Source organism: Carassius gibelio, chromosome A17, assembly GCF_023724105.1.
Source record: "Carassius gibelio isolate Cgi1373 ecotype wild population from Czech Republic chromosome A17, carGib1.2-hapl.c, whole genome shotgun sequence".
NCBI classification, from domain to species: Eukaryota; Metazoa; Chordata; class Actinopteri; order Cypriniformes; family Cyprinidae; genus Carassius; species Carassius gibelio.
In genome coordinates this window covers 22,793,591-22,813,985 of record NC_068387.1, presented here as the reverse complement: position 1 = coordinate 22,813,985, position 20,395 = coordinate 22,793,591, and the positions used below count along the sequence as shown (strand labels likewise).

General features: G+C 33.1%; 1 protein-coding gene across 1 annotated transcript in view; it reads right to left on the bottom strand.

The window, feature by feature from the left end:
- Positions 1-20,395, bottom strand: part of smyd3 (SET and MYND domain containing 3) — a 133,932-nt gene that overhangs the window by 6,337 nt on the left and 107,200 nt on the right. Inside the window, exons 8-10 of the mRNA XM_052620216.1 lie at positions 17,975-18,085; positions 10,672-10,759; positions 10,061-10,235 (exon numbers count right to left, since the gene is read on the bottom strand). Coding sequence (XP_052476176.1) covers positions 10,061-10,235; positions 10,672-10,759; positions 17,975-18,085 — 374 coding nt within the window. The remainder of the gene's footprint in view (positions 1-10,060; positions 10,236-10,671; positions 10,760-17,974; positions 18,086-20,395) is intronic.

Below are 20,395 nucleotides of genomic sequence, written 5' to 3'. Positions count from 1 at the left end.
ATAAAAGCAAACATTTTTCATTAAATAAGTCCAAGTCCAAATTATTATAATAATTATATTATATATTAATTACTATTATAATAGTGATTGTATTATATACTATATTATGCAATTATTTATTTTATTTAAAAAAATAAAAATTTTTTGCCATATAAAAAGACCTGGGCACTTTTAAAAACAAATTTCGTAAAATTTATAAATGACTTTATATTATACATAAACCTTTTGAAAATAAAATTAAAAATATATAAAATAATTGTTATGCATATTTTTTCGACTTAATTATGTTATCATAATGAGATAAAACAAAACAAAAAAGCACTGAAAACGTAAAATGTAAAAACCTTTCGTTCTCAAAAACAACAAACAATAAGGTGTGGGTGGGGTTATCTACCAATCGTAAACAAGGAGGAGGTTTCAGGAAACCTGTTTGCAAACAGTCATTTTCTTGCAGTTCCATTTGGTGGCACAAAAACTACACATTTCACCTTAAAGCTTTAATAAAACTACTCAATTAAGCTTCCTGAGTTCTGAAAGATCAACCCTTGAGCACTAAAATCTCGCTACACTGCCACTAAAAATGTTTTCTTTATAAATACCATATATTTATTCATGAGCATGTTTATATATAGGAATCTTTTGTGTTTCTGCATCTCCCTCTTATGTGACCCCTCTCTTCCAGGGAACATGTTTGGCTGCTCAGACTCACACTATCACCTCTATGACTCACAACATTACCAACCTGACCGCCCGCTCAACTTTATATCACTTTATATCACCTTTATATCATCCATCAGTCGCCCACCTTTGACTCCATCTCTGAACCCTCAGATTAGTAACAAATTCCTCCATTACAATCCAATCCTGCTGGACCCCATCCCTTTCCCTCCTCGTTCTGTAATACTTGGTTTAGTCAGCACCCGGTCTGTTACCCAGACTCCCACGCTGCGGTCTCAGTGTCACTAATGTCTTCCTGGGCCTCCGGATCGTTCTGGCAGCTTCTCAGAAATGTGTGCGGTTCTGTTTTTTTTTATCGGTTTTATGAAGCATTGCTGTAGGTGCCCCAAAACAACCCCTAACATTTCACACCCATTTCCCTCTGAACTGCTGACAGCAGACACATATTTTTTGACCCTGAAAAACCCGAGGAGCCCTTTTATTAAATAACTGTGTTGTGTAGAAAGATCGGGTTCGCTTTGACACTCATTTCGAAGTGAAGTGGAGAACATGCTCTGGTGATGAAGTTCTGGCACCGATACAGCAGAAGGTTAAGTTTCAGGAGTCATGACAGTGAGATGAGGACAAAGGAAGGGATTCTTCCTCACACATGAAACTTCAAGGAAGCTGTCAGTGCAACTAATGACCAACAATATCAGCGTAGTAATAATTCCGATCATTTTAAAACATGGAAAGCATAAATTCTACAGATTATATGTAATACAGTGGCCCCAAAAAGTACTTCAAAGCTTAAAACAATAATTGTAGTTAAATTTCACCTCATTTTCCTTACACCATTAAAAAAAAAAAAAAAAAAAAAAAAAAAAAAACTGGAACCTGTGTTTGCTGGAACTTTACCATATGCCATGTCATAAATCAAAGTTCCTCACAAATAGCTTTTCCTGAAGTATATAAATAATAAATAAAAATAGTCACAGAGAATTTCAGAAGTTCGCAGAGTTTTTTTGCTGTGAATTATAAGATTACTTTTTTCAAAGACTGCAAATTTAAATTACATGTGTTTGAGTATATAGAGTATATATATATTTATATATATTGTAAAAACTGTAAATTAAATAAAACAAGTATGTGTGTATATACAGTGTGTATATATATATATATATATAGTATATACACACAAACTTTTTTTTTTTTAATTGATATTCTCTTATATAACACAATAAAGTTCACACATTAGGTTTCGTGACCAACATGCGTGAATACAGTGGTCTATATATGTCTTTCTACTTGGCAATGAAAGGTTTGTTGTAAAAGCAGCATAAATAAGAAGAGGAGATTCTTCATACATTATTTAGATATAACCTGTTATTTGTTATGGCCTGAAATACGCATCTCTGAAGTATTGATGTAGAATTCTGAGCTTTTCTTTACACCACCTGTTGTTGTTTTGACAGTACATAAAATAAACATATCAGTAGCAAGTCATTAAAAATAATTAGGCTTTAATTGGCATGACTGAATATATTTAGTTTAAAAGATTGAGAAAAGTGTGCATTTCCAATCAGAGTTGGGTCCATGAATTTTCAGCAATGTATAAAGACAAAACATAAATGTCTGCACACTGATAATTATGCTCCAAAATGTTCTACTGAACCAGATTGCAATGTTTAAAGCTCTTAGGTCTTCAAGCAAATTTGGCCTTATAATATAAGTGTAAGTTTTCCTCATTAAGCATCACAACCCTTATTGATGACTGGGTAAGTGAGCTATACACTACCAGTCAAAAGTTTTAATGTTTTTTACAGGATTTTCTTATGCTCATTAAGACTGCATTTATTTGATCAAAAATACAGGGAAAAAATAATAATATTGTGAAATGTTATTATGATGTAAAATATTTTTTTTCTATTATAATATAGATTAAAATGTAATTTATTCCTGTGATGCAAAGCTGAATTTTCAGCATCATGACACCAGTCTTCAGTGTCACATGATTTTCAGAAATCATTCTGATACGCTGATTTGTTATCAGTGCTGGAAACTGTTGTGCCGCTTCCTATTTTTTTGGAAACTGATACTTTTTTCAGGATTCTTTGATGAATAAAAAGTTAAAGAGAAAAGCATTGATTTAAAATAGTAATCTTTCTAACAATATACACTACAGATCAAAAGTTTGGTAAATATTAAATAGTTTCTGTAAATTTTATTCTTTTTTTTTTCTTTAAAGAAATTAAAACTTTTATTCAGCAAGTAGGTGTTGAATTGTTAAGAAGTGATAGCCAAGATTTATATTGTTAGAAATATTTATATTTTGAATAAATGCTGTTCTTTTTAACTTTTTATTCTTTAAAGAATACTGAAAAAATCTGTGTCCAAAAAAAAAAAAAAAAAAAAAAATATATATATATATATATATATATATATATATATATATATATATATATATATATATATATATATATATATATATATTTTTTTTTTTTTTTTTATAAAATCAGCTTATTAGAATGATTTCTTAAGGATCATGTGACACTTTATACTGGAGTAATGGCTGTTGGAAATTCCGCTTTGCATCACAGAAATAAATTATATTTTAAAGGATATTAAAATAGAAACCTTTATTTTATATTGTAATAACATTTTGCAAGATTCCTGTTTTCTTCTTCTTCTGTTTTTTCAATCAAATAAAATTCAGCGTGGATGAGAATAAGACTTCTTTAAAAAAACTTTACAAGTCTTGCTGATCCCAAACTTTTGACCGGTAGTGTAGATACGAACGGAGTGCTGAGAGACTACTGCAGCTGAAATGTCCTGGTATCGGCTGCTTTGTGCGGAGGTCTGCATAAATCGACATCTATAATAAGACTAAAATAACAGTGCTGGAACTGTGCAAATGCTTTTAAATGCACATTTTGTGGAAATGGATGTGCAATTATATTAAATGTGTGAAATTATTTTAGCGTCTTTGTATTTGCTGCAAGAGGCCACAGTATGGTTTGCCTTGCAGAGAAAGTGTGTAGTGGCTTCAAGATGTTTATTTATATAGCGCTTTATATGATATAGATTGTTTCAAAGCAGCTTCACAATAAATGGACTTCTGTGAGGGCTACTTGTGGATTATTGTGATGTTTTTATCAGCTGTTTGGACTCTCATTCTGACGGCACCCATTCATCTACATCTCACACCAGCTCAACTACATCTGAGACCAAACTCACCTACATCTCATTTGTGGGTGAACTATTCTTTTAATAAAAAGGAAAATAACAGTGTTAATGTTGTAAAATTAATCAGTTACGAATCAAATTCCGTTTCAACTGTAATGCAATTTTACAAAAAGACAATAGTGTTATTATAATGCTAAATTTAGTTCAGTGTTGATTCAATTCTATTTAATACCTGTCAATGTTGCAAAGTTCTTCAATTATAAAACAAGTTCAATTTAACTAATCAGCTATGTTGATTCAATTTAGTCCACAAACAGTGCCAATTTTGCAAAATTAGTTATTAGTCATTAACCAGTTCAATTCAGTTAAAGTTGTGTTCTCATCCAATACTATAAGTACAGTTAAATCAATAATATTACTCAGTGTTTTTAAAGATTTTTACAGATGCAATTAAAAAGGGTTGAATGTCGTTGCATCATATATCAGTGTGTTTCAGGTGATCTGTTGTTCTGAGCAACATGCTGATGGAGGTAGGTCATTATTTTTGCAATTCTGTTTGCTGTCGCTTGTGGTGTAAAAATTACATCACCGTTCAATGACAATTTGGAGACAGAAATAGACTGAACTCATTGACAGCAGTATGCTGTTGTAGATCAGTGTAGGTGCCTTAGCAAAAACTGCAGACGGTGTAGACTTATGAACTTGACTGAACCTCCTGTGAATAGATCAGATGCCATTTGGCGACGAGATACAAGTGGTGCCTTAATAGCCCCAGTAATGACTAAAAGCTTGATGTGGTCAGTAGTCAATAAAATGTTCATATAACACAGAAGGAACTAAACTACAGCAGTTATAAATACAAAAATGCTACTCGTGTGGGCACAATAATACTAAAAATCTGACTGATTTGACTAAATATTCATGCACTCTTCACTCTAATTAGAAATGATAGAAAAGCTCAGGACATGTTCTAGAGATTTCAACTAAACAAACACAAAACAAAGCGATCTAGTGAAGTCTGGACATGTGCCTCTATTGTTTCGCTTGATTGAAACAAATCTTTGCATGCAGTGAGTCGGGTCTAAAGAATGTTCTGTTTACAACTAGATGCACATTGTCTATTGATAGCTGAAGTTAAGCAAAGCCACACTTCAGGCAATAAGACAAAGTACATAAACAGTCGAGTTAAATCACTCTTGAACCTCCAACAAACATCCCTTGAGAGCCAGAACCGTCAAAGTGGACCGGTCAGAGTTTTGCTGGAACAAAGGGAAACTCCACAGACCTGGATGCCTCTGGCGGCTCATCGTGTGGAGTCGGACTCTCAGGAATGTTCCTTCTTCCGCTTCATTGGATAAACTGCCTAATGTTCTAATTTGCATATTAATAACATGGCAGCCTGTCTCACTTTAATCTTGAACTCGTCTGGAATGTAAGGAAAACTGATTAAGCAAATGACCTTTAACTCGACTGTAACAAACATTCTTCACTTTTGCATTGTTTTTTTGTTTACTATTTTTGTTTACCTACATAACTTATAAAATTATTATTATATAAAAATGTTATTATTTTAATTCTTATTATTCAATTCAAATGTAAATGTCGTCTTTGTATTTATATTTATATGAATGAATGTATATTTGAATTGAATAATAAAAATTAAAATAATAATAATATTTTTTTTAAGCGTCAAAGAGAAGACGACTAGACATTCCAATTTGGTGTCCGCATTAAATTAAATGGACAAAACCTGATAAAATGTCTACTTTAATGTTTTACATAACTTTTGTGAAAATGAAAAGTTAAAATATAGGTGAAACAATCATTCATCATAACAGATATATTCATGTAAATATTAAAAAACATAGTTATTCTGACCTGTACTTATTAAATGTATAAAAGAAAATGTGGTCAGACAACATTTTATTATATTTTAAATGATTAACAACTTCTTGCTGAAAAAGAGGTAAAACATAGTGGTTTCAAGAATAGCAGCAAATATTAGTAAGCCTAAGTGAGATAATAAGACTTTATTACAATTAATTTGTTTTGAGGGCTCCATTGTGATCTTTAAATAGAGTCTTTTAATGTCACCTAATGAGTCTTTTGAGATTTGTTTTTGGCACATGAACTATTGCTTCTCTAAATTACGTTTTAGTGGGAAGCTTCTGTAGCATTTTAGCATTTCTGTAAATCATGGTAAAAATCTATAATGGTCATTGCTTTTTGCTCAGAAAAAAAAAAAAAAAAAACGAATTAAACAGGACACATTCTAATGTATGGGAAACAAAACTGAAACCTTTTATTGTTTTGATGCTTGAAAACGTCTTTGACCCATATATAGTGAATTTTAGAGACAGCACCTGCCAAAACACCACCGAAATTGAATGAACCGAAATTACATTTATCCATTTGACATGACTGAATGACAGGAATCCAAAACATTCATATTCTAATGTATTAATGAGCGAACCGCAGTTGAGTTATTGATAGCGCAGTCACCTGGATGTGAAAATGCAGATACCAAAAAACCTGTGATGTGTTTAAACTGATGGCTGCAGTGTAACTGGGTCAAATAGTGTGACTTTACCTTGATAAACAAGTGAGAGGACTGAAATCTACAGTGTTTTATATGAAACACTTCTCTCTAGGTTTGCTTAAACAACACCATCAGGAAGAAATTAACAAAACAGAAGAAAAACATTTTTTAGGCACACTTGGCCTCATCAGACTAATCGACCCCTATAAGTTGTCAAATCATTGAATATCCCTGGGTCTAGGTTTTACAGACTGAATAAAAGTTCAAAGTAAAAGGCAAAACATTGTCATACATAAAAATGAGAAGCTGCAATGCTAATTTTCTAATCAAATTAATTATTGTGAAAAGACTGGCTAAAAACAGCATGCACTAATGAATCACTTTGCATATATGAAGCAGTTGAGGAATTAAAACAATTCGGTGGCTCTCACTAAAGTCCCTGACTGATCCTCAAATAGAATTGGTGAATAGATAAATGTCTATTAATCTTCAATAGCCAGCAGCGACTGTAGTTAATATGCAACATGTACAACTGGATCCAGTTCCTTTGCAAATAAATCGTACCATAGATAGACAGCAAGTTTTGAAAAGTTTCTTAAGGTAACCAAATTTAATTTTCTTGTGTTGAAAAGTGATTTCAAGGGCATTCAAGCTCTCTTGTGATGTGAAGGATCTATTATTGCTTTTTCAGGTGGTCTCTCAGCAATCATCTCTTTGGAAACCTCTTGTAGTTTGAATGACAGAGGAGGGGGGCAGGACTACTGCTAATAATTGCCTGTTCAGAAAGCATTCACACAGCGAGCACAGGACCAGCCAATTCCAGAAATAACTTGGGATCCCAGACAAAACCAATAATGAACCTCACAGTTTTGAAACGCCGAACAAAAGCCCATGATGAATACTGAATCAAGCTGTAATGGAATGTCATGAAGCCCGGCGTTATGTGATGACTGGAGCTGTCACTTAAACAAAACCGTTTGTACAGCCTTCATGGCCAAGTTGTGATTTTTACTGATTTTCTGCCCAAATGTTTGATGGATATTATGACTCCTGATGACTCTTAAACCCCATTTTCAAAGCAAAAAATAGGGCATTTGCAATGATAATGAATTAAAGTGGAAAAAACAAGGCACAGTTGGAAATTTTTGTACAGTTTATGGACATTATTTCCATTCTGATAGCAAAAAGCTTTTTCTCCACTGATGGCAGTTCAAATTAAAAAGTCTGGGGTCTGTAAAAAAAAAAAAAAAAAAAAAAAAAAAAAAAAAAAAATAGACTAATATTCAAAAATATTATTATAATTTAAAATAACTGTTTTCTGTTTTAATGTATTTTCAAATGCAATTTATTTCTGTAATGTAAATCTGAATTTTTCATTTTTGTCACATGATCCTTCAGAAATCAATATGCTTGTCAAGAAACATTTCTCATTACTTCTCAAATCAATGTTCAAAACAGTTGTGCTGCTTAATATATTTGTTGAAACCATTTTTTTAAATACTGTTGAAAGAACAGTATTTATTGGAAAATTATAAAATGTCTATCAATTTATTCTTTCCTTTAAACATTAATTTTTATTCATGTATTTTATTCTGTATACATCCCAGGTATTTCCATATATTTTTAGTATAGTATTTCAAAATTTAAAACCTCTTTTAGTAGCAGATTTGAGCCTTAAATTCTCTTGGGTGAAGACAGGTAAAGAAATCATTGTGAAAGCAGCAATTATCAGTTGCTTGAAGGATATGCAATGAAAAGGACCAAACGGTTGAATAATGCTTATGTGCAGTATTTATCTTTCTTTATAACATGCATTTATCTTGTTGTACTAACAGCAGAAACTGCGGCGACACTGGCAAGCATCAATCTCAATGTCAGTTCAGCATATAAAGAGCCATTTTAGCAGCATTTTTCCTCTTCCTTGCATTGGCGGCCCTCCCTCGGCACCATAAACATTAATCAGACGCAGTATAAAGCTGGGGAATAAGTCCAACAGGCAATATAAAAACTAATTCATGCTTTGCATGAGCTGACATGGGAAGACAGGATCCAGCGCAGTAGAAAAATAACAATATTCATATTTCCCCCATCTAACAGGGGAAAAGCTGTTGGGTAATTTCACTTTTTTCCAAGGTTCAAATGCCTCTGAAGCTCAGATCCGACTGTTTCTTTACTGTCTACTTTTGAATTTAGTAGAAGTCACTGGAGGTCTAGCGCCGCTACAAACTGACATCTGCAGGAGCTTGAAGTCAATAATCTCTTTGCATTTAGCCTGGAGGTAGGTATTATTCCTAGCACTATGGGACTGAGACCATTCCAAACATGCTTTTTCCAACAACCACAAATGAAACACCACAGTAGAAGAGTCCCAAACTTCCTCTAGATCTCCTGTTTTAGTTGACTACACGAATGCACTCAGAAACGCCTTCTTCAAAAGAGGACCAGTGTCTGCAGATCTGTTCTACACGTCTCATGGGAAGTCACATAGTGCATGGCTATGGTGCACAAATGGTGTTGTGCACATCGATTCAGTAGTAGTTGGTGATGAATACCGTCCTGCGGTGCATGTCACCTGGGGTCTGGGGGTCTAAATTGATTCATTTGTCCCATTTAAACAGCTGAAAAAGCTTTTTTTTTTTATGGGAAAGATCACAGAAAAGACCCCTGGTATCAGGACAGGCCGCATACTGTATGTAAGGAGCATGTACCATCATGGTAAATGTCCTGAGATTTAAATATAAAATGTTCTCAATATTTCAACATCTAATAAATGAACCAGTCAGCATCCTATTTAATAAAACAACCATGGCTTCCTCCAAAGCAATGAAACGGTGGTGTCAAAACTAGTTTAACAAACGAATAAAAATATTTCAGTTAAGTCAGTTACTTACACTATTTAAAGAAGATCACATTTCAATTGTGAATGATTTTACAATGGCAAAAAGTAGATTTTTAAATTTTCTGAACATAATATGTGATAATCTTGCCACCACGATGCTTAACATGTTGCTACAGTATGTGGTCTCAAGTCATAATCAAAGTCATTACATTTTGTGCGTGCTTTATTATCGGACAAGTATAAATCATGAATTTGACCAGTGAGGCGTCTAATACTATATTGTTTAGAAAATTTTGTAAAAATGTATTTATTTTTTGGAAAGGGAGTCTTATTAATGTTCAGCAAGGCTGCATTTATTTGACCAAAATTAGAATAAAAACTAAAATACATGTTCAAATATTAGTTATCTATTTAAAATATATTTTACACTATTTATTTATTTTTTGTTATTGCAAAGCATTTTCAGCAGCCATCGCTCCTTCTTTAGTCATATGATCATTTTGAAATAATTATAATATGCTGATTTGATAAAGAAAGAAAGTTTTTATTTGAAATACAAACGTTTAAAAACTACTCCGATGACAATGAGGAAAAAGCTATTATTAAATACTATAAATACTATAATGGGGATTTATTCTTCAGTACTGCCTTGAGTTCTTATGAACTGAATCTGCACTTGTCTGTTTTTGTTCTTCAGACGTGAGTGAGTCTGTGCGAGTCACAGTTATAATGGGACTTTTATAGATTTGAGGGTGTGATGGAGGTGTATTCCATGGAGATTTACCAGGAAGATCTATCAGTAAAGAAACCGAAAACAACTTTTTGATGCAGACACTCACTTGTAAGGTTCCAGAGCTCTATTGCCATACTCCAGCGCCGTCTCATAGTCGTCCAGACTAATGCAAGCATCCATAGCCAGATCCAGCAGCTTGAGCACATAGATGTTCCTGTCCGGGACCACATCAGTATATCTGTGCAAAAGAGCCTGGCTCTCTTTTAGAAGCTCCTCCCAGCCTTTTGATTAAACAGTTAAGTACACAAAAATAATAAAAACTGTATTACAAAAACTACAGAAGCTAAGACCAAGAAAGTCTTACTGGTTAAGCCAGTTACAAAGCCTGATGGAGACACTGGCACACAAAATCAAAAATGAAATCTAAGCTTATTATTTCATGATGGAGACAGCCTGCTTTTTTCTTTTACTGTATACATCAGCCGCGTGTCCAAAGGGGTAAAAGCAAGCGAGTCAGACAGAACTGAGAGATTTTCCCTCACACCTTTCATTGCAATGTCTTCGAAACTGATATGACTACAGAATCGGGCATAGTTTGCAGAGACTAGCAGTTGTTTCCAGAGCCCAAATGCTACAGGCTAATTCACTTCTCCCTGCTAAACCTAGAGATACAGTCAGTTCTCACCCACTAAGTGTTGATTCTGCTGTGAAGGATACGCTGCTCCGACTGAAGCTGCTCCAGGTGAGGGATGGCGTCTCTTAAGGACCTCCACGCAGTCTTCTCACCAGCCAGCATGTCACAGTCCTGTTCACAAAATAATGTCACATGAATTTCTTTCTTTTTTTCTTTTTTTTTTAAACCAGTAGGAGTAATAGCAAAAATAACTATCACTTTATTGATATTAATATTTGCTGATTTACTTAATAAATGTATTTATTTTGATAAATTGTAATTGCATTTATTTATTTGTATAAATACATCCTGTGTAATTTAAAAGAAAATTAACCATATAAATCAATAGCAAAAATAACAACACTCAAAGAATGAAATCAAAAGTTTTCTTTACAAAATTTACATTTACACCCTTATTATGTGTGAATAAATAACATGCATTGCATTTATTCATGTTTAAAATTGTATTTTAAAATTAGTCTGAACATTTGGTATGTATAATGTATTATATTATATTAAAATGTATTCATATTTATACATATATATTTTATATTTGTGATTTAAAAAAAAAAAAAAAAAAACAGTAGCAAAAATCACATTACAAGTATGAATTAATTAATGGACACAGTCGATCAAAACTTGCTATGTAAAATATACTTATTTATTTACACTTACTGGTGTGAATAAATATTTACTTCTTTTTGTAAAATACTGTTTTTATGAAAAACATTCATTCAAATATCATTTTATTACTTTATAAATGTACTTAATTTAGAATTACATTCATACATATTTATCTCAAACCAGTCAATCAAAAGCTGTAAAAAAAAAAAAAAAAAAAAAAAAAAAAAAAAAAACCAAAAACCCTACACTCCAATTTGTCCTAGAACAACACGGACCTGAAGCTAGCAAAGTTATCTTTGACTAAAGATTTTTGAACTTTTACTGCATTATAGTTAAAATGTGTCTGTCTGTCTGGTGCAATGATGCTTAAAATGAGAAGGATGATTGGGGGAAGGGGGGTCATCAAACATCAAAGAGCTTCATCCCTTCAACAGCACAAAAACATTCAAAGAAGGATGAGAGAAGCTGTCAGGATTACAGAGCCGTGAGGTGCGTGAAGACTGAACCGGCTTGTTTCTGAGAGGGCAACTTTATTTCAGGATAAGCGTGATGAAGAGTCGGAGCCATAGGGGGGTCTGTCAGACCCTCAAATCCCTACGGAGAGACGTGTGTTTGTGTGGCCCCTGGGGATACATGTATAAGTGCCTCTGAGACATCAAAGCCGTGTGATGTATCAGAGGTGAACAGTCACAGAGCTGACAACACACCAGTGTGACTGCCTGAGCACTCGCTCAACTCTCTCACACACACACACACACGCAGAATCAATTGAAACTCTTTTACAGAACTGCTTCACCTCAAATAATACCTTTCCATAATGCCATTTTAAACTTAATATCTCTTGATAACTCTTTGGGGTAAGTAAGGTTTTTTTTCCCCCTTTAATTCAACAAGGACACATTAAACTGGTCGAAAGCTACAGTAAATACATGTAAATAAAACAAAAGATTTCGATTTCAAATAAATGTTTTTTTTTAACTTTCTATTCATTAACGAGAAAAAACATTTTATTACGGGTTCCACAAAAATATCAGGCAACACAACTGTTTTCAGTATTGACAATAATCAGAAATGTTAGTCACACTTTAATTTTAAGGTACAATTCTCGCTATTAAACCATTAACTATGACCTTTACCTAAAACAACTCTTAATTTCCTGCTTAAATTGGTTGTTAAGGTGAGATATTGAAAAGGATTAGGGATGTAGATTATGATCATGCAGAATATGTGCTTCATATGTACTAACAGAAAGCCAATATGTTAATAATAGGCATGCCAATAAGCAACTATTTAATAGTGAGAATTGGTCCTATACTGTATAAAGTGTTATCAATATTTCTTAAGCATCAAATCAGAATATTAGAAAGATTTCTGAAGGAGTAATGATGCTGAAAATTCAGCATAGTATCACTGAAATAAATTGCATTGCATGTTTAAATTCTATTAATATTTCACAATATTACTTTTTTAATGCATTTTTATCAAATAAATGCAGCCTTGGTGAGCAGCATAAAAGACTTTCCAAAACATTTTAAAAACTTTTAAACAGTAATGTTCATAAGTACATATGGCTCATAAGTCAATATGCAATTAATGTGTAGATATTTACTCTTTTCTTTTTAATCCGATAAACATTTTACCCTTACAAAACTAGACTATGGTTTATGGTGAATTATAAAATAAATAATTAAGAAGACCACACTGTTTATCAAAAAGTCAAACTTACACATTTGTTCTTGCAATAACAACTACATCTTGCAACATATTTCAGACCACATAACAAGAAGGATCCTGTATTGGTTTTAAAAATATGTTCTTGCAAGAATCAAAGAAAGACAACATACCAGAAAGTATATATATATATGAATGGGATGAAAAGAGAAGTTAAAAAAAAGAAAAAAAACGATTTGTATCTCATATAAACATCCATAAAAGCAATAACCTTACTGCACTGCAAGAAGTATTTCATAAAGACAGTGGTATTTATACAAATATATTTGTATTGTTCAACCAAAGGTTGGGAAACTAAATAACCAAATGGAATCAGATATTCACAGTAAGCTGTACGAAGTGTCCTGTGCTTTTGTTCCAGTGCACTCATTACATACATAAATGATTTATCAGATCGACTGTAATGCAGGAGAGAGATAAGTGCATGTCATGAGAGGACAAAAATGACTGCTCAAGTCTCCACTGGACCACAATCCTCTGCTTCTACTGTGGAAATCACTAATAAACCTCATAACTGCACATGAAATCACATTGTTGAACATGATAAACACGTTGCATCTTATCAATCACACCAAAGCCTCTGCAGGTTTTGACATCAGACTTTTTACCTGCACATTTATTTCAGAATCCATTTTACATTCTGGTCAGATCTCCATAACTATAAAGTGGCTTTAAAGCACAGACTTATACATCTGCTTGCACAAAGGAAACACTTTTCTATTTGCTTTTTCTTTTCAATGGAAAAAGCCAATTTCTTGTTAATGTGGACATCTTAATTACAGGGAGGGAGCCAAGAATCAAATGGTAGACTTTGCTTATTAGTGCAAATTCAATAATCATGTTATTCACTGCAGTTCTGTTTAGAGTGCACGGAGTATAAAAACATTCCAGTGAACGAAGCGTGACAGGAAGTCTAACGCTTTAACAAATGTACCCCCTTATATATTCTGACCACAGATTAAAAGCACTTTGCTGGCAAAAGTAAAGTACATACTTCATGACGATATATTAAGAAAACATGCAGAACTGTCAAAAATCTACCAGATAAAAATGAATGTGCAAGATTTTTCAGCAAATGTTTGTATACAGGTATGGAGAAACCCTTCTTTAAATAATAACTATTTGATTTGTATATATATATATATATATATATATATATATATATATATATATATATATATATATATATATATATATATATATATATATATATATATATATATTTATATATATATATATACACAGTATGTGTGTGTACACATTTAAGTACAGAATAAACTATAAACTACAACAAAAAAAAGGTGTTGAACAAATATTATATAAAGGTGAAATAAAATAATCACAATTAATCTTCAGAAGACAGTCTTCAGAAATCAGAATGTTAAAAAGGAATAATAATAATAATGGTTCAAAATGTTGATTCAAATTGGAACTTTTTTTTCTGTTAATTACATTTTCTGCAGCCCCCCAGCCCCTCCATTGGGATACAGTGAACGAATAGCTTACACAAAAAAAGAAAATTTTAACAATAAAATATAACATTAAAAAAAAATCTAAATCCAAGATATAGATTAGTTTTGTCTTCATTACATCACTTGTTCATGAATGGATCCTCTGCAGTGAATGGGTGCTGTCAGAATAAGAGTCCAAACAGCTGATAAAAACATCCCAATAATCCACACCACTCCAGTCTATCAATTAACCTCCTGTGGAGTACTTGTGGATTATTGCCATTCTGACGGCACCCATTCACTATATGATTGGTGAGCAAATGATGTAATGTTAAATTTCTCACAATCTGTTCTCATAAAGAAACAAACTCATCTACGTCTGTCCACAAATGTTCATTTTTAGGTGAACTATTCTTTATGTAACCCCATCTTGCAAAGGAAACCCCATCTTGCAAAGGATCTTGCACACTACTGATATGTTAATTGAGACACAGCCTATTTTATCAATAGATTTGTAAAGAAAATCTGGTGCAAATGTGAAAGAACACTGAAGACTAAAACACTCAAAAAGCAGAGAAATGCATGGCCAGACAGCCTTCGGGAACAGGAGAACATTTGTGACCCCCACACGACTGTCAGCCTGAATCACATCTCCGGTCGCCGGAGGTTCTGGGAAGGTGATAATCTTTACTTTACTGCACATACAGCTGCTCTGTTGTTTTAGCGTGTCAGTATGTCCTATTGCACTCACACGGGTTTTCAGATTACCGCAAAACTGGTGGTGACTCAACAAGTCCCTCTCATCAGAATGTCATCAGTGTAACACTTTACACACCTCACCTGTAATTACCTCACCCCCCCCCCCCCCCACTCGCGCACGCACACACACACACACACACACACACACACACACACACACACAATAAGGGCCTTTGATGGAGTGTTATGATGGAATATATCTGCTAAACAACAAAAACAGAATTGAAAAACTTAATTTTCAGAAGAAAAGTTTTTGAGGCCAAAAATTTACGTTAACACTTCCATTCAAAGGTTTTGTGTCTGTATAATTATTCTGAAGAATGCTGAAAAAAATCACTGTTTCCAGAAAAATATTAAGCAGGTCAACTGTTTTCAAAATTGATAAGAATGAGAAATGTTTGCTGAGGGGCAAAGCATCATAATAGAATGATTTCTGAAGTATCGTGACTGGAGTCCGAAGACTGGAGGAATGATGCAGAAAATTCACCTTTGCAACACAGACAAATATATTTAAAAATTTATTAAAATAAAAAAGTTATTTTAAAGTACAATAAAATTAAACAATATTAGTTTATTTACTGTATTTCTGATCAAATAAATGAAGCATTTGCAAGATTTTTTTTTTTCTTGCAAAAACACTTACATTTCTGAACAATAATATATGCATGGATGAATTCTCTACAAGAAGTAAACATTAAATAACATGCATTAAGAATTTTTTTTTACATTTTTACTTAATTTTTTAATTTAACTATTTTCAATTCTAGATTAAATTAGTATTTCTATAATACTCAAGACTCTCTACAGTATTCTGGGGCCTAGGCAGAGACCTCGTTTGACTTTAATGATTCACAGTTGGTTGGCTGATGGATGGATGGATAGGTGGAAAGACAAACTGATGGCTGGATGAAAAGAGTTTGTACCACACATATCAGGTGTCCTAAAATCCAAACCTAAAAAACAAAGCTCAACAAGATTTTTTTTCTTTTTTTGTTTTGTTTTGAATTCAGACCCAGGAGGAACTGAAAGCAAGGACGAAACCCAAGTCTCCATCTCTGCAGCCCTGAGCAAGAGCATTTATTCTTATCTGCAGAATCTGACAGATGACTCAAGCAGAGGTCAGTCTGAGCAACTGTGTAGGTGTTAACAGTAGGGATAAAGCCTCTTTCTCTTGAGCTCAGCTCAGAGTTATTTAGCATGGGATGCCTGCATGCAGGTGCAAAATAACCGCAATATAAGCCTGGAGGGAACTTGTGTATTACATTGACATGTTTGAGCACACATGCCAAGAATTCAGTACGCCATTCGTAGTGATTTAAAGGGATAGTTCAGACAAAAAACAAAAAAAAAAACATTTACTCAAGTCATTCCAAACCTGTATGACTTTCTTTGTTCTGTAAAGTACAAAAGAAGATATTTTCAAAAATGCTTTTGTCCATACACTGCAAGTCAGTGGGGTCCAAAATAACTCTGGACCACTTTGACTTTCATCGTATGGGGAAAACAACCTATGGAGACATTTTCGAAATATTTTTGTTTGTGTTCTGCAGAAAAAAAAGTCAGTCAAACAAGTTTAGAACAAAAAAAGGGTAAAAAATAATAACCATATTTTCATTTTTGGGTGAATTATACTTATACAGTATTATAAGAATACTGATCGAATAATTAAAAAAAACGCAACTAATCTTAATAATAATAATAATAATAATAATAATAATAATAATAATAATAATAATAATAATAATAATAATAATATTAGCTCATAATAAATAATAATATGTAAAATAACAATAAAAGTTATAAATTTGCTTAAAATGTTTTAACTAACATTTATCTATCTATCATACATGCACCCACACATACACACGCACACACGTTATTATATTTTTTTGTTATATATATTTAAAAAACAAATCCCAAAATGACCTGAAAACCCAAAGAAAACCGTTAAAATAAATAAATAAATAATAAAATTCTGTAGCAATACAAAACAATAAATCAATACTAAACAGTGCAGTTAACAAATAAAACAAAATACTAATCATCTCAATCTATGTAGGTCATTTAAAAAAAAAAGAAAAAAAAAAGGGTTTTTAACAAAGACTTAAAACTGTCTAATGTCAGGTCTGGGATGCATTAACTCTAATCTCGCATACTATTTAGGATGGACAGTATATGAATCGGGAAACAGCCTAGTTTAGAAACAGATGTAAAGAAATGGAACTGTATTTTTCCACCAAATGGAAGAGAAAAAAAATGTCTGGGAATCAACAAACAAATTGTTTTCTTACTTGAGTAGTTTTTGCAGACCAAGTATGGAGAAGAAAGTACATTAACATCCCAAAAAAATACGCACTTCACCTTTAAATTCCCATCTCTCCTCACTCCATTTTAGGCATTTATTCATCCACTCTTGTACTTCCATTCATGCCATTCAAAGCTTTATTCTTGACATGCTCCTGTCATCGCAGTGATGATAACAGATAACAGGGTCTGCTGAGGACGGGCTCCTCGGGGCAGTGCGGAGAGACCGGTGATGGTCTAGAACCGGTCTGACACACTCCACACATCATCAGATGCTTTCGAGGGGTAAGTGGGACAGACACAGAGCAAAAGAGCGAGGAAAAGAGAACATGGAGGAACACAGGGATGATAGATAGTGCTCCCGTCAGGACACAATGAGGCGGGAAGAAGCCTTTTCCAGGAGTGATGGGGTAAAAGTTAGAGGAATAGAAAAGTGAGGATGAGAAAGATCAAGAAAGGAACTGTTGACATGGCTCACCTTGTCCTCAGTGGTACAGCGCGTGCACTGACACAGGAAGTGGTATTGCTCCTGTAAATGGGAACGTCTCTCTTTGCTGGTCGCAAGGATATCAGTGTAGCTTATAGTTAGCTAAAAAGAATGAAAAAGAGAGAGTAGAGATGGTTAAATTCAAAATTGCAGACTATTAGCAGAATGTAAACTGAATGTTAATACACTGCTTTATTTGTGCATATGTTTGTGATGATGTGTTAAACCATCATCCAGGCTGTTAACAGAGCTGACATACAGATAATCAGAGTGGACTAGGTTGGACTGGTGCGGAATCATCCACCATCCAAAAAAATATATAATATAATATAATATAATATAATATAATATAATATAATATAATATAATATAATATAATATAATATAATATAATATAATATGTGGAGTTTCATTCCAAAGAAATGCATACACATAATAACATATTAATATCACAATTCTAAGCATTACTTTATTGCGTCGTTATTGTGGTGTTATTTGTTATTATTATTATTATTATTATTATTTGTGAGTGCAGTTATATTGCTTATTTAAAATGTGAAAAAAGCTGCACATAATCATGTAATACTGTATCCCACAATGCATGTGCCATCCAAAATAAAAAGACCAAATAATATTTTTCCAGTATAATATAATATAAATGCTATATTACATTGTAAAATATACTAAAAATAACTTAATAAAAATATACTCATTACAATTTTTTTCTTTTAAAATCTTAGTAACTTTTTTTTCACAGTATCAGTCTAGCATTAAAAGTGAAACAAAAGCAACATCGACCATGATTTTGAATATCGCCGCCTTGACTCATTTGATCAGAACGCCAAAAGTTAAGCCATTTTTTTCCTTAAAATTGGATGAATTATGTGAAATAACCACATTTATATAAGATGAAAGCTGGACACCATTTAATGAATTAAATATGCAATATAGTAAAGTCATGTGACAACATGTAGCATATTACTACTGTAAACATGGATTTGAATACTGCTTCACTTGTTATCTAAGAAAAAATTATATAAAAAATAATAATAAAAGATTAAAAAAATAGCATGCAGCAAGCAGTATATACAGCACAGTATGTAGACACTATTTCATTTCCAAACCTCAGTGAGGTCAAATACAGAGAGCGCGAGAGAATTGAAAACAGTTATTCCAATGAATGAGTTATTGAGTGGAGAGAGAGAGAGAGAGAGAGAGAGAGAGAGAGAGAGAGAGAGCAGAGTACATAAAACTAGAAACAATGAGTAAACAGAAATTATCAGAAACAGGAAAAGGAGAAAACGAAAAACTGATTCAAAATGAGTATGACCCTTACGGGCAAACAGCAGCATGTGTACAGTGTGCAGATGTGTGCGGGTGTATGAATGATAATGGTGCCATGTGTGTGTGTGTGTGTGTGTGTAAACATTGTCTGTGGGACGATGAGCGCTCATGTATTCTGCCGTCGTATATAGTATACCTACAGTCTGAATTCTCATTACTTCCCGTGTACAGAGAGCTTGCTGGTAATTTCATTTTCCAGTTCACTTCCTCTCTCGACGTTCCCTCCCCTTGTCAGAGGTAAATTAAGCATGACTGTCTGATTTACTTTGGAATATCTAAACTTTCAGAGCAGAAATAAACAGAACGACTGCATAATGAGGGTTTCTCTATCTTTGAGGCTAAAAACCACATCCTGCCACGGGTCTGCCAAATGGATCCAGGTGTAGATGTATATGAATAATGTGTATGAATATGTAGGCTCTCTGCTGGTTTTTTAGGCTGATGGTGCGCAAATAGGTTTAAATGAGCTTTGATTAGTCAAGACTGATTGTTAAAGAGTTCTGCTTTGAAATAAGAGCGGATCCTCAATGCAGTAAATGTACATATAGGATGTTACTTTTAGATTTATTCATCGGATGACTGAATTATTGTGAAGTTAATCTGGCAGGAGGCTCTGTTAAGGGCCTGCACTTGAGAAACAGTGATGGCAGTTAAAACACTTTCTCCTGTTCCAGTTTAATATGAACAGACAATTGCAAAGGCTATTTGTGGGCTGAATGTATACAAACACTGGCTCTATGGCACTATGAAAATATTACTATGTTTATTTGAGCGGCCTGACATCACAGCTTTTGGCTCAATCAATGCATGGAGTGAGTTTGGGGTAGGAGACTGTGTTATTAATATTACTAACTGAATGAAAACATTTTTGTTAATGGAAATAGAAATTAAAAAATAAAAATGATCATTACTGGGAAAAATGTAAACTAAAATACATTTTCATGACTCCACAACTAAATAAATGTAACCAAAAATATATGCTAAACTAAAATAAATTAAATAATCTACCAATTAAATGTATATTAACTACACACACACACACACACACATATATACACACATATATAC